This window comes from Acomys russatus, chromosome 4, assembly GCF_903995435.1.
Source record: "Acomys russatus chromosome 4, mAcoRus1.1, whole genome shotgun sequence".
NCBI lineage: Eukaryota > Metazoa > Chordata > Mammalia > Rodentia > Muridae > Acomys > Acomys russatus.
Genome location: NC_067140.1, coordinates 79,876,617 through 79,889,897, shown reverse-complemented (window position 1 = coordinate 79,889,897; position 13,281 = coordinate 79,876,617). Strand labels below are relative to the sequence as shown.

At 46.8% G+C, this 13,281-nt stretch overlaps 2 protein-coding genes across 2 annotated transcripts in view; both read right to left on the bottom strand.

Annotated features, from left to right (window-relative positions):
* Positions 1-3,623, bottom strand: part of Dtd1 (D-aminoacyl-tRNA deacylase 1) — a 31,834-nt gene extending 28,211 nt beyond the window's left edge. Inside the window, exon 1 of the mRNA XM_051144930.1 lies at positions 3,468-3,623. Coding sequence (XP_051000887.1) covers positions 3,468-3,510 — 43 coding nt within the window. The 5' untranslated portion in view covers positions 3,511-3,623. The remainder of the gene's footprint in view (positions 1-3,467) is intronic.
* Positions 3,624-8,649: 5,026 nt separating this feature from the next.
* Positions 8,650-10,409, bottom strand: Smim26 (small integral membrane protein 26). Its single transcript, XM_051145070.1, has 3 exons — positions 10,232-10,409; positions 10,022-10,030; positions 8,650-9,237 (listed from the first exon to the last, which is right to left on the bottom strand). The coding sequence occupies exons 1-3, from the start codon at positions 10,344-10,346 to the stop codon at positions 9,038-9,040; spliced, it is 324 nt and encodes a 107-aa protein (XP_051001027.1). The 5' UTR covers positions 10,347-10,409; the 3' UTR covers positions 8,650-9,037.
* Positions 10,410-13,281: the final 2,872 nt, after the last annotated feature.

Genomic DNA, 13,281 nt, shown 5'->3' with positions numbered 1-13,281 from the left:
ATCATGAAAAGAAAATCTCTGTGTATATATTTATAGTTGAATGTTCTCCCCAGCACTTTTAGCCAGTGTCTCAAATGTTGGCACAGTACCACAGACTAACATTCATCCCTATGATGGTGAAATTAAAGCCATATTTTAAGTGGCAACCTTGAAAATTTCATCTTTGTTGTCCAATCTCATTATATTATTGTTGTTGTGATTTTAATTTCATTTTGTACTGACCTAATGTTCCAGTCAGGAAAAGAAGAATGAACTCTGCTGTGTGTGTGTGTGTATGTGTGTCTGTGTGTGTGTGTATGTGTGTGTGCATGTGTGTGTGTCTGTGTGTGTACCTGTGTGTGTGTGTGTTTTGCTTCTGCTGTGCAATAATATATGTAAATATTCCCAACAAGGGAGCATACACTAAACCCCAGCTTCCTCAGCTTTGGCTTGTGATCACATATGGAATCACATAACCAAAGGCAAGGGTTGCAAAAGAAAATAAAAAAACAAAAACAAACAAAAGCCTGGCAACCATAAAAGGTGTCTGAATGTGTGAACACCAACACTTAATGCAAAAGCAAACACATAACGTATCAGCGGTGCTTCCAGCAGCGTTCACTCATGCTGCACCAAGGCACTTCACTGCAGCCTTGGTCCTGAACTCACAACATGTGCACATGCCATGCAACACCAACAGACACCGCCCGAAACAACTCCACTCAGACTTGAGCCTGTGGCCTGCACCAACTATGACTTTATAGTGCACACCGAGTTTCACGCTCTTACAGAAACACCGTGGCTTAGAGAAAAGTGTGACTTTTAGTATTCCCTACTATTACTCCTTTGCACACTAAGTACCAAAGCAATGAGACAGGCAAGCATAGGGAACGGTTTGGCAAACTGGGATTCCTCTTGGTTTGGGCTTTGCACACGCTCCCTCCTGAGCAATGCACCTAGCGCCTTTTAGCAGCCCAGGGCGCCACCTGCACCCACTGCACATACATCTGCTTTAGGTTTAAATTGGAGGGACTTATTTACATTATTACAGTTGACTGATCTTTATATTGATTTATCTACATGTGTGACATGGGTGTGTGCGTATGTTTGTGCCACAGCATGCATGTGGAGATGAGAGGACAACTTGTAGGAGATGGGTCTCTCTTCAGGTCCTCAGACTCGATGCCAAATGTTTTCTGCTGGCTAAGCCACCACATCCGCCCTGTGTACTTCCTTCCAACAACTTCCTGATAGTGCCCCATTCATTACTGCTCCCACACATCCCGGATCACATCTGGAAACTACAGGTGACACTCCATCCTCTAGACACTTGACTGTTATTCAGGTCACTCACACACTCTTACCCTGAATTGTCTCATTAGCTTACGCTCAGGTGAGGTCAAAGGGCTTCCTGGGGAAATCCCAAGAGCATAAGGCACTTCACGCAAGTGCCAGAGCACTGCCTCGTACATTGGAGGCAGACGCACACCTTGGTTTTGTAGGACAGGGCTTCATTGTGTAGCCCAGTCTGGCCTTCAGTTCACCAGATAGTCCGTGCACTCCCACCTCTGCCCCCAGAGTGCTGGGAGGACAGGAAGGGGCCACCGCCCACAACCAAAGGTGCATTCTCCAAACTCCAGATCAGCAGGATGGAGGCCTTAAGGGACCAAAGCTCAAAACTTAAATATGCTGGTGATGATCATGTCAAGTAGACAGACTCTCCCCCACAAAATCACTAAATCGCTCCAGTTTTCTTGTGCTGAAATGTTATTAGTGTCCTGTAAACTCTAGACCTATTGTACTCCTTAGTGACCCAGGATGACTTCTAAAGCCAAAGTTAGCACAACGGCTTGAAAGTCACTAAAACAGGACTAAAAGGTGGGCTCCCGGGTCTAAATGTGTCGTTTGGGTGCTTGGTGGGGGAGGAGTCTTGGGTTTAGATTTCTATGTTGTCGACGCAAAAGCACGTGTTTGGTATAAAACGGCTTGAAGAAAAAGACAACTGTGTGACTTGAGCTGAAACTTCTGCTGTCCAATGCGCTTTGAACCCCTGCCCCAGCCTTCAGGGTAGCTGTCCCTACATGTGCCTGCCATGGCATCTGACCTAAAATTGTAGTTCTGCTATAATAAACTTAAAATACATTCAGGCATTGGTGGTGGACACCTTTAACTCCAGCATTTGGGAGGTAGAGGCAGGTGGATCTCTGAGTTCGGGACCAGCCTGGTTTAACAGTATGCGTTAAAAGCTGGCCAAGTCTACACAGAAAAGCCCTGTTTGGGAAGGGGTGGGGGTGGGGGGCAACACTGAGCAGACCTTAAAGCACTGCGATGGCTCAGCAGGTAAAAGCACTTGCAGCCAGGCCTCATGCCCTCAGATGAACCCCAAGGACCCACATGGTAGTGACATCTCTAAATTGTTCTCTGACCTGGACACCAGTGTTACACACAAAAATAAATAGATAAATGTATTGTATTTTTAATTTAAGACTAAGATGAGGATGGTGAGATTCCTCAGCGGTTAAGAGAGCACTGTGCTCTTCCAAAGATCCTGAGTTCAATTCCCAGCAACCACATGGTGGCTCACAACCACAATACAGGGATCTGATGCCCTTTTCCGGCACGTAGGCGTACATGCAGATAGAGCACTCATATATACATAAAATAAATCTTTTCTTTTTTTTTTAAGAAGACTAAGAGTATGGCACCGGTCGTTTCCATTTTTTTAATACTTTTCAAATAACTACAGTAGCAAAAGTAATCGCCTGGATCCTGGATGTTTCAACTAGACTACCACATTCAGCCAATGGCTAACAGCTGAACATCTTGGTTCACGGTGATTAGTAGGAAGGAAAAATAGGTCATCTTGAATTCTGTGGTTCTGACCCGTTGCTGAAAGGTTCTGGGACTGACTTCCAGGCGCAAGGCACTCTCCGCACCTAGTTAAGATGCCTGCACGTATTTGCACACAGCTGTCAAACAATTAGCAATCCCTTGTCTGTGCATTTTACCAACACCTGAGTTTCATTTAAAAAAAGACAAGATATGAAAAGGGGGGAGGGGGTTGTTAAAATGCAACCTTTCAGACAGGGCGGTCAGAAACGGGTGAGTCCGCTACCGAAATACTGCCAGTGTGTTGTTTGTGCAACAGTGCATCCAAGAACAGGCCCTAGGGATGCTCGCAGCTTCTGCCACCTTGTCTGTGGCACACACATACACACACACATATAGACAAAGATAATGGTGATGATTGTAATGATGATGACGACGACGAAGACGACGATGAGAGTTTATGCTGCAACGAAAGCACGGAGGAGCCTGAGCCCGTGAGCGGCCGGGCACGTGCCGGGTCTCCCCGGCTCCAGCGCTGCCCAGGAGCAGCTCGGGAATTCAGGGCTGCAGGGAACCCTCGTGGACCGGGAAACCTTACACGGAACAGCGGGTCGCCGGGTCAGAGGCTGCTCCTCCCGGGCCCGGCCCGCCCGACTGACCTGTGACGCTAGCCCGGGTGACGCGCTGCACCACGGCCTTCATGGCGGCGGCTGTGGCGACTGGGACAAGCCGTGCAGTCAGACTGTGCGAGTCCGCCCGTGGCTCCTCCGCCGTCGCCCTCTGCCGGCAACACCCGGAAGAGCTCCGGGAGGACCCATTCCAGCGAACGCGGTCCCGCCCACGCCGGCCACACCCACCCACCGATTGGCCCCGCCCACGCCAGTCACGCTCACCTCGCCCATGTGGCTGGCCCCGCCCTATCCGCCGCTGAGCTGGACCTTAAGCTCTAGCCTTTGTCCCAAACTGCCAGCCCAGACTCCACTATGCCCATTCACACTTTAACTTCTGCTCCAGGCTCTTTCTCAACTTTGCCCTGAGTCGTTTTCCTGCTTTTCTCTTTTCCAATCCTCTGATCACAGATTTCTCAAAATCTTCACTTGTTCTCCAGCCTCAGCAGCAAGCTGGTTGCTAAATACAAAAGGACCTGCTGCTAAAATAGCCATTTAACTATGTAAGTGCCAATTTACCTTAGACACGTCACGACAGTAAATAGGTATATGAGTTTAGAATTCTAATCCCTTCCTAATACAAATCTAAGGCTTAGTCCTGTCATGGGATGTTAGAAAATTTGAATGGGATAGGCTGTAAGGCTGCTTAGAAGGCTACAAAAAGCTGTATGGGCTATTCCTCTAGCAAGTTTCCATTACCAAAAAATATCGTGTTCGTAGCCCAGTGGTACAGCGTGTGTTTATAATGAAAACAACAAAGAGAAGAAAGGGAGGGAGGGAGGGAAGAGAGGGAGATCATCCCAGCTACGTGGGATGAAGAAGGAAAGTGTTTAAAGTCCGGGAGTTCAAGGCTGCCAATCTGGGCAATATGATGAGACTCTCCCTTTAAAAAAAAAAAAGGGGGGGGGGTATCAGAAAAAAGTTCACCCATTTGAGAATGTCTTCTATTTAAAAGCCTTTTCCAGGATTGGCAGATTCAGAGAAACATTTGATAGAAAGCAAAGAGTTGTCATATGGCCAGAATCTCCCAAAGAATGGTGATCCAATGGAGGCTGCAGGAGGAGGAGCACCCCAGAAGTTAAAGGCCAGCAGAGGATACAGAATGAGACACTGTCTCAAAAACAACTACACGGCCTACAAACTTGTCTATGGGGTATCCACCAGCGGAGATTGCTCAGACAGGCGTTTAAGCCAATAGAAAGTCTTTATTAGCTAGTTGGTGACTACACTGGGTGTTCACGATCCCAGTATAGCCCAGACCCAGACACGCGTGTGCGCGCACGCGCACGTACACACACACACACACACACACACACACACACACACACACACACACACACACCACATATCCAGGGTTGACACACTTCAGTTAACAAGGACAGTTTGCCAAACGCAGAACTACAGACACCAAAAAGCAAGGTTACTACATTTAGGAACTTTCCCAAAACTGTGGCGTTTGATGAACTGGGTCTTTGTTTTAGTTTTGGCAGGTGGCGCTGTCTACACGCTGAGGTTTATGGCCTGAATGGTACTTCCACCATGGAGTCAGTTGTGCTAAGGGTCTGGGCGGCTGTTGCAGTATGCTTAAATATCAGCTATCAAATTCAAAATTGCCTGTATTAAATTGTCAAAGGTACCAACAGCAGCAATGAGATAAGAGGGCTTCCTTCCCTTGCTCCTGATACCGTACTGAGGGGCACAATGGTAATCCAGCGACAACAAAACTTAACCTGGGGCAACAAACACGGCTCAGTTTACATCGTACTTGCCTGTCATGTATGAAGCCCTAGATTCAATCCTCAGCACCACATGAACCAAGGATGGTGGCACTGACCTGAAATCCCACACTCAAGAGGTAGAGGGGCAGGAGAAGCCCTTCAAAGCTGGACAAACCTTTTTTTTTTTTTTTTAATCTAAATTAGGAACATTCTATCAAGTACTCAGTTTTTCTTTTTTGGGGGGGGGTTGTTTTTTGTTTGGGTGGGGTTTTTTTGCTTTGTTTTGTTTTGGTTTGGTTTTTCGAGACAGGATTTCTCTGCATAGCCTTGGCTGTCTTGGACTACCTATGTAGACCAAGCTGGCCTTGAACTCACAGCCATCCACCTGCCTCTGGCTCCCGAGTACTGGGATTAAAGGCATACGCCGCCACCACCACCCTGCTCAGTTTTTCACATCAAAGGGAAACAGTCTGGTTCAGGGGGTAAAGTGCTGCCCAGCCTCCTGAACTGAGTTTGAGTCCAGGCCTGACACGGTAGAAGACAGCAACTCTCACTGGATGTCCTCTGGGCTTCACGTGCCCCCACATCACATGCAAATGCACGTCCACACACAGGCACACAGATTTTTTTTTTTTTTTTTTTTTTTGAGAGGAGAGTATTACGCATAAACTGGGGCATATCCAGGGAAAAGAGAGAAAATTATTAGGATAACAGTAACTCCCTCTGAGTTGATATGAACCATTGAATTCAGGAAAGCGCTGAGTTTTCTGGTTGGTGGTTGGTTGGTTCAGTTTTTTGTTTTTTGTGTGTTTGGTTTGGTTTGGTTGGTTTAGTTTAGTTTGGTTTTCTGAGACAGGGTTTCTGTATGTAACAGAGTCCCGACAGTCCTAGACTTGCTCTGTAGACCAGGCTGGCCTGAACGCACAGAGATCTTCCTGTCTCTGCCTCCGGATTAAAGCCACGCGCCACCACACCTGCTAAGAAAGCACTGTTTATAATTGTGCTTTCATTGCAAATGACTCATATCTGACTAGAAAGAAGGCCTTTCTCTGAATAACTGAGCTACAAATACTATCAGTGTGGTTCTTCCCAATTTAAAATTATATTAAAATTAGAGTCTACAAGAAAAGGGCATCAGCTCCCCTGGGACTGGGGTCACAGAGGGTTGTGAGCCCGTGGGTGCTGAGAATTTAACCCAGGAGCAGCCAGTGTTCTTAACCACTGAGCCATCTCTCCAGCCCCTTATGTTCTACTCTTACACTACTCTACTGGCCCCTGACAGGAGAAGTCTAGCACTTTAACCTTCATGTGATGTTTCCACAGCTCTATCCTGACAGATGCCACAGTCCCTCAGCGCTTATTTTTCTGGAACTTCCTAAAGATGGAAGATGTTTGGGTAAGGTGCCTGCTGCTGTCCCCATCCCACCTTCTGTCTGTGTGTCTGTCTCCCAGGTGCTTTGTCTACACTAGGAAAGCCCTCTACCGAGCACACACATAGCTCATCCACTCATCTCATGCTACACTTCCTGTTTTAGGCTGCTTTGTGCTGATTCAGTCTGATAGCCACCAAACCCTTCTACTACACTCAAATTAGTGTAGTAATTTGGCCTGGGAAGGAGACACCTCAACAGTTGAGATTCTTATTCTCCCATCCATCCCTATGTCTTTCAGAGTCTCAAATAGCTAGGAGTAAAAAAAACTACTACCCAGGAGCCAAGTGTGGTGGCACATGCCTTTAACCCCAGCCCTTGGAAGGCAGAGACAGGCAGAGCTGATGGAAGCCAGCCTGCTCTACGTATCACGTTCCAGGATAGCAAGGGCTACATAGAAAAGACTCTATCTCAAAAAACACCAAAACAAACAAAAAAACACAAAACAAACAAAAAACAAAGAAAACACTACACAAGGATAGCGATACCTCAGTAGGTATGAGCTTTGATTCCCAGCACCCACATGGCAGCTTACAGCTGTCTGCGACTCCAGTTCCAGAAGACTTGGCATCCTCTTCGGACTTCCTTGGACACCAATCAAGCACGAGGTACCCATATACAGTTGCTCAGGTGAAAGTTCCAAAGAACAAGGTGAAGTCTATCTAACTTAGATGTTATATCCTCATTCCTAAGGTATCCAGTACCTACTGGTACCTGGTAGAGGGCTGCATTCAAAATGCCCCAACTGAACATGGAAATTGTACTCCATCTCACCTTAGTGGGACAACTAAAATACTGTCAAATAGTAGCATGAAAAAATATATGTTACCTAAGCTATTTGCAGAAAATATAGCATATAGAAGCTGACTGTAATCCTATTATCAGGGCCAGAGAGACTACTCAACAGTAGTGTGAATGTAATCGGCCCCAACAGGCCCATAAGGAGCGGCACTATTCGGGAAGTGTGTCACTGTGGAGGTGGAGCTTGGAAGCCTCTGATTTATATGCACAAGCTATACCCAGTGTGGCACACAGTCTCTGCTTGCTGCCTGCGGATCAAGACTTAGAGGTCTCAGCTTCTCCTCCAGCTCCGTGTCTCCCTGCACACTGCCATCTTCCCATCATGACAGTAATGGACTAAACCTCTGAAACTGCAAGCCAGCCTCAACTGAGTGGTTTCCTTTATTAGAGTTGGCACAGTCACGGTGTCTCTTCGCAGCAACAGAAACCCTAGGACACTCAGTCACCATGTTTGAAGCTTGCCCACATGAGTGTTCACGCAGAGGCATGCGTCTAATCCCAGCACTCCCACAGCTGAGACAACACAATCTCCTGAACGCTTGCAGCACAGCAGAAAAGAGGTGGTCTTCCAAACAAGGTGGAAGGTTAGGACCAGAACCAGCTTTTAAAGTTGCCCTCTGACCTCCACACCCATGCCGTGGCACGTGCTTGTCTGCAGGTACAAGCATGTGCGCTCGCACAAACTTTTTAAGTAGTTATTGCTTTTAGTTACACCTGGGTGCGTACACCTGTGAGCGGGAACATGCACTTGAGTGCAGGTGCTGGCTAAGGCTAAAGGCATCAGATCCTATACAGCTAGAGTTACAGATGACTAAGGTGCCTGATGTGGGTGCTGGGAACTGAACTCTGGTCCCTGCAAGAGCAGCAAGTACTCTTAACTGCTGAGGCAGCTCTCCAGGCCCATAAATCGATTTTTCCCCCCAGACAGGGTTTCTCTTTGTAACCTTGGCTGTCCTGGACTTGCTTTGTAGACCAGGCTGGCCTCGAACTCACAGCAATCCGCCTGCCTCTACCTCCTGGGTGCTGGGATTAAAGGCATGCGCCACTACCACCCAGCTCATAAGTAGCTTTTTAAAACTGAAAATTCAGGGCCAGTGAGATGGTTCAGCAGGTGCCTGATGATCTGAGTTTGATCCCTGGGGATCACACAGTCGAAGGAGACAACCAACTCCTGCAAACTGTCCTGTGTCCTCCATGCTCATATACAGCACGGATACCGCACAATTTTAAAAAGTAATGGTTTCATATCAACCTTTTAGCCACGTAAACATAGAAGACCAGCTCTTGGATTATGTGTTCAGTTCCTGCAAGAAAACATTTGTTGCCCTTTTTTTTTTTGGTTTTTCGAGACAGGGTTTCTCTGTGTAGCCTTGGCTGTCCTGGACTCACTTTGTAGACCAGGCTGGCCTCGAACTCACAGCGATCCACCTGCCTCTGCCTCCCGAGTGCTGGGACTAAAGGCGTGCGCCACCACGCCCAGCTTTGTTGCCCATTATTAATAACCATGTTTTACAAAGTTAGATTAAATACATTCTTTCTACAACATGAAATGGAAATCAAGGCCTCTTTTAAGTACGGGGCTAAGTCCTTATCTTCAGAACTCAGCAGCTGATCATGACTCCGGGCGAGGCCCACCAGTCCACGACTTCAGATAGTCCAGGATCCTTTGAGTAACTGGAACAGAGTTTCCTGAATACTTTACAACTGTTTTCACATAAAGCCCTTTAATAGGCTCAGAGATCTCCGTTGTTGAATCAGAGTCTTCACTTGTAGAAATAGGTGTTTCATCCCTTGAGCCATCCTCTTGCCCTACTCCTTGGCCTTAAAGAAAAGAAAACCTGAATTATTAATTCAGACATGAGCCACTAAAGTCTTGAACATAAACCAAGGTATGCTTATATCATTGGATGTCTAGCATCATTATCTTTCTTTCAAAAAGAAAAAGCAGAGACAAACATGGCAAACTTGATGACCGTGTGAACCTTGAAACCACACACAACCTTCATGACCACGAGCTGCCAGCAGATTTAACACAATGCCTTTACTGAGATATACCTAACACAGCACACACACTCCTTTCACAAGGCACACTTCAGTCAGTGGCTTTTAGTCGGTTCGGCTTGGACAACCAACACCACAATTGAGTTTGGAGTATTTTCAGACACTGAGAGGCACCTTCCATCCCTCTTTCATTCCAGTTCCGTGCGGTTACACCAGGTGACTTTCGGGTTCCTTCGATTTCCGGCGTGTATTAGAAGGTTTGGGGAGTTTCACCCAACAACTGGGATAATTTTTTTCTTTTCTTTTTTTTTTTTTTTTTTTTGAGACAGGGTCTCTCTGTGTAGCCTTGGCTGTCCTGGACTCGCTTTGTAGACCAGGTTGGCCTCGAACTTACAGAGATCCACCTGCCTCTGCCTCCCGAGTGCTGGGCAGCTGGGATAATTTTAATACTCCTTGGTTGCTGTTAAGGCCTGAAAGTGCTTCCTCGCCGTATGCTACACGGTCTCAAGGAAATGAGACGCACCTGGACCACTGTCAGAGCTTCTGGAATATACCTGGCACTAAACAGGGGAATTCGCATGTTCCAGCTGAACACAATGACAGTCTTGGTCAATCAATAAATAATGTCCAGGTGACAATACTTAATAGTTCCTGGAGTATTTGCAGATTCCATCACCGCAAATTATCTTAGTACACGCTTGCAGCAGGTTTGCATAACACCCGGGAGTTCAAGCACACAAGGTCGCCTCCGTAACCAGGGGGAAGGGCGGGAAGTGGCGGCTGCGACCATGCCGGAGAGCCCTACCTGATACGTTCTGTTTCCGTGTATAGAAGAACGCAGAGCCCAGCACCGACCAGGCGCCGAGTGCATAAACAACCGACATCCGCCGGTACCAGGACGAGGCCTGGTCAGGACGCATGGCTCTAGAGACCCACAGTGCTCGCAGTGGCCACCAATGGATAACCAGCCCTAGGCCACTTCCTGCTCCGGCCGCGATGCATTTTGGGACTCGTAGTTCACAGTTAATCCTATTTTAATTCAGGAGACCATAGTTGAGGCTCTCAGCTGCCAGCTGGCGACTACACTGTATACTACGTGATGGGGAGCAGAGGGCAACTTGAAATTTCCTCACTTGCAAAGTCGCAATGCCTGCCCTCACATGTCAGGCAGCATTTGAAATGGCTTCACTCCATTCACTTTAACTGCTGTCACATTTTGGAAGACACTGTTTGCAACTCACTTCTTTCCTATGTACTTATCTGAAGTTCTAAGTCCAATTCTTTGCAGCTCCCTTGATCCTTTCCCAATTACAACCTACCGCCCACCGCTCCGATTAATCACCCTGCTGGCTTTTATCCTCCCTCACACAAAGGTGCACACATCTTTAAAAATAAAAGCCTTTGATTCCATCCCCCGCTTTCCTTATTCATACACTTCTTCTAGGAATAACCTGTCTGCATGCCAGTGGGCTGAACACTGTGAGCGTTAGCCTGAGCTGTTTACCAGGAGTGGGCTCGGTAACCTGCCTAGACTACTTCAGCCTTTCCCAAACCTGACTTCTAAAGCGACTGACGCCATTGATCCTGCGTGCTTCTTTGGTGGCTTCAAAATAATTCTTCCTATTATCTTTCTGGGTTCCTTTTACATTTGTGTTTACCTATAGGCATATACACCTATAACATTTAACTCAAAAGGAACTGTGTGTTTAATGCAAAAGCTAAAATTATAAACCTAGAAGCAAGCTCTCTCGCTCTCTCCCTCTCCCTTCCCACCTCTCTCTCTCCCTCCTCTCTCTCTGTCTCTCTCTCTCTGTGTGTCTCTGTCTGTCTGTCTGTCTCTCTCTCTCTCTCCCTCCCATCCTGGAATGGGTAAGGATTTCTAAGGATACAAGAAGCATGAATCACAAAATGAGGGTGGATTAATTGGACCTAAGAGTTGAGAAAAATTAAAGCCAGACACTGGATGAAAAATTCTAAGGTCAGATTGACATCCAGTGTCTTCTTTAGTCACACTTGACCTAGTTGTGTGACAGGGTCACTGACTTCAGCAAGACTGGCTGAGCAGCAAGCTCCAGGGATCCTCTTGTCTCCCCTCCCCCGCCCTGGGCTTACAGGTGCTCCCCTCTGAGCCTGGCTTCCCGTGCAGGTGCCAGGGACCAAGCTCAGGTCTTCCTGTTTGTGCTGTGAGCACTTTTATCAACTGAGCCATCTCCCCAGCCTAGCTGAGCAGTTGAAATTCTTACTGATGTGAACAGAAAATGTTATATCGTCTTTACAGCGCTGGCAAGTTCTCTTTTTCAAGATTTTTCTTTTTACGTGTGTGAGAGTGTATGCCACATATGTATGGGTGCATGTAGAGGCCAAAAGAGGGGTATCAGATCCCCTGGAGTTGGGCTTAAGGTGGGCATGGGTCATCTGACATGGGTGCTAGGATCTCAACTCGGGTCCTCTGGAAGAACTACTGAGCCATCTCCCCAGCCCAGCGGCTGGGTACATAGCCTCACAGTCGATTTCACTCTACTTCATTCCTAGTTACTCCCTCCAGAGAAATGAAACGCCACGGCCACAAAACCTGCGCACAGTGTTCATATACATTTTATTCACAGTAACAAAAGTAGAAACCACTCAAATATCTGAGTAAAAAATAGATTAAAATGTGATGTACCACTGGTAATACATACAAATTTTGGGTAGATTAGGTTAAATGAAAAGCAAACAGACATCAAACCTAGAAGCAAACTGATATATACGGGCGGGGGTGGGCGGGTGGGGGGGCGGGGGAGGGAGCAGCTTAGTAGTCTGGCCAACACATAGGTCTCATCTAGCAAAACTGATTGGACACCTAGCTAGATGAAGTTATTGTATGTAAAATGTTTCAATAAAGTTGTAAAAATCAAAATAATGGTATTATTTCACACTTGCCTCTCATCCTAGTTTCATCAACTGTGTTCATGTTACCTATAACAGCCTTCCTGTTTCTCTAGAGTCTCTGCTGTGTGCAAGTCCGGAGTGTTAGCCTGCTGAGCACTTCTAGTGTGTGTATCCCACAAGCTCCTTAGGATGTTCAGAACTGAACTACACACAAGAAACAAACTTTCTCTTCCTGTCCCTAGTTAAGGCAATGATTGCAAAGCCACGCCCCACTAGAACTACGGACCAATCCTCATCTGCTATCTCGGTTTCCACCTCTGAACCCCATGCTGAGGTTTAAGACTCACTTTTCTCTCCCACCCTTCTTGCCACTTCAGCTCCTGCCTGAGGTGAGCCGGAGGCGGCAGTGTGTCTTGGTCTCAAATAGAGCTCAGAGTATTCATGAGGTGCACTGAGGTACTCAGTGTACCCACCCAGAAAGCATTCTAGTCCTCGCCCCGACTGGAACCCAGAAGTGGGGCTGTATGGCCCCATCTTCTGTATCAGTCACTCGGAGGTGTGCTGTCATCTCATTTTAATGGAGCAAAGACCTGGCCAAGATGGAATTACCATAAGCTTTCTTCTGCTAATTTGTAACACACAGGCCCCAATGAGGAAATTTAAGTTGCAATCTACTTACAGTTTTATGTACTTTTCTACAAGATATGACTCAACTAAAATTAGGTAAAAATCTCTCTGGAAAAGGAAATGCTACATAAGCTCTTGACATCTAAGTTGTGCCTGCTTGCATAGTAAATGCTTCTAAAGCATGGGGCAGAGACAGAGGAGATCAAACAGGAGCTCAAAAGGAGGACGACTGTAATCGGGCCAGGTGGCCTAACATCCGATTCCAGCTCTTCCAGTTTCTACTTAGAACTCATTTGCTTTCTTTTTTAAACAATTTATTTTCATCTTGTGTACACTGGTGTTTTGCCTTGTGTATGT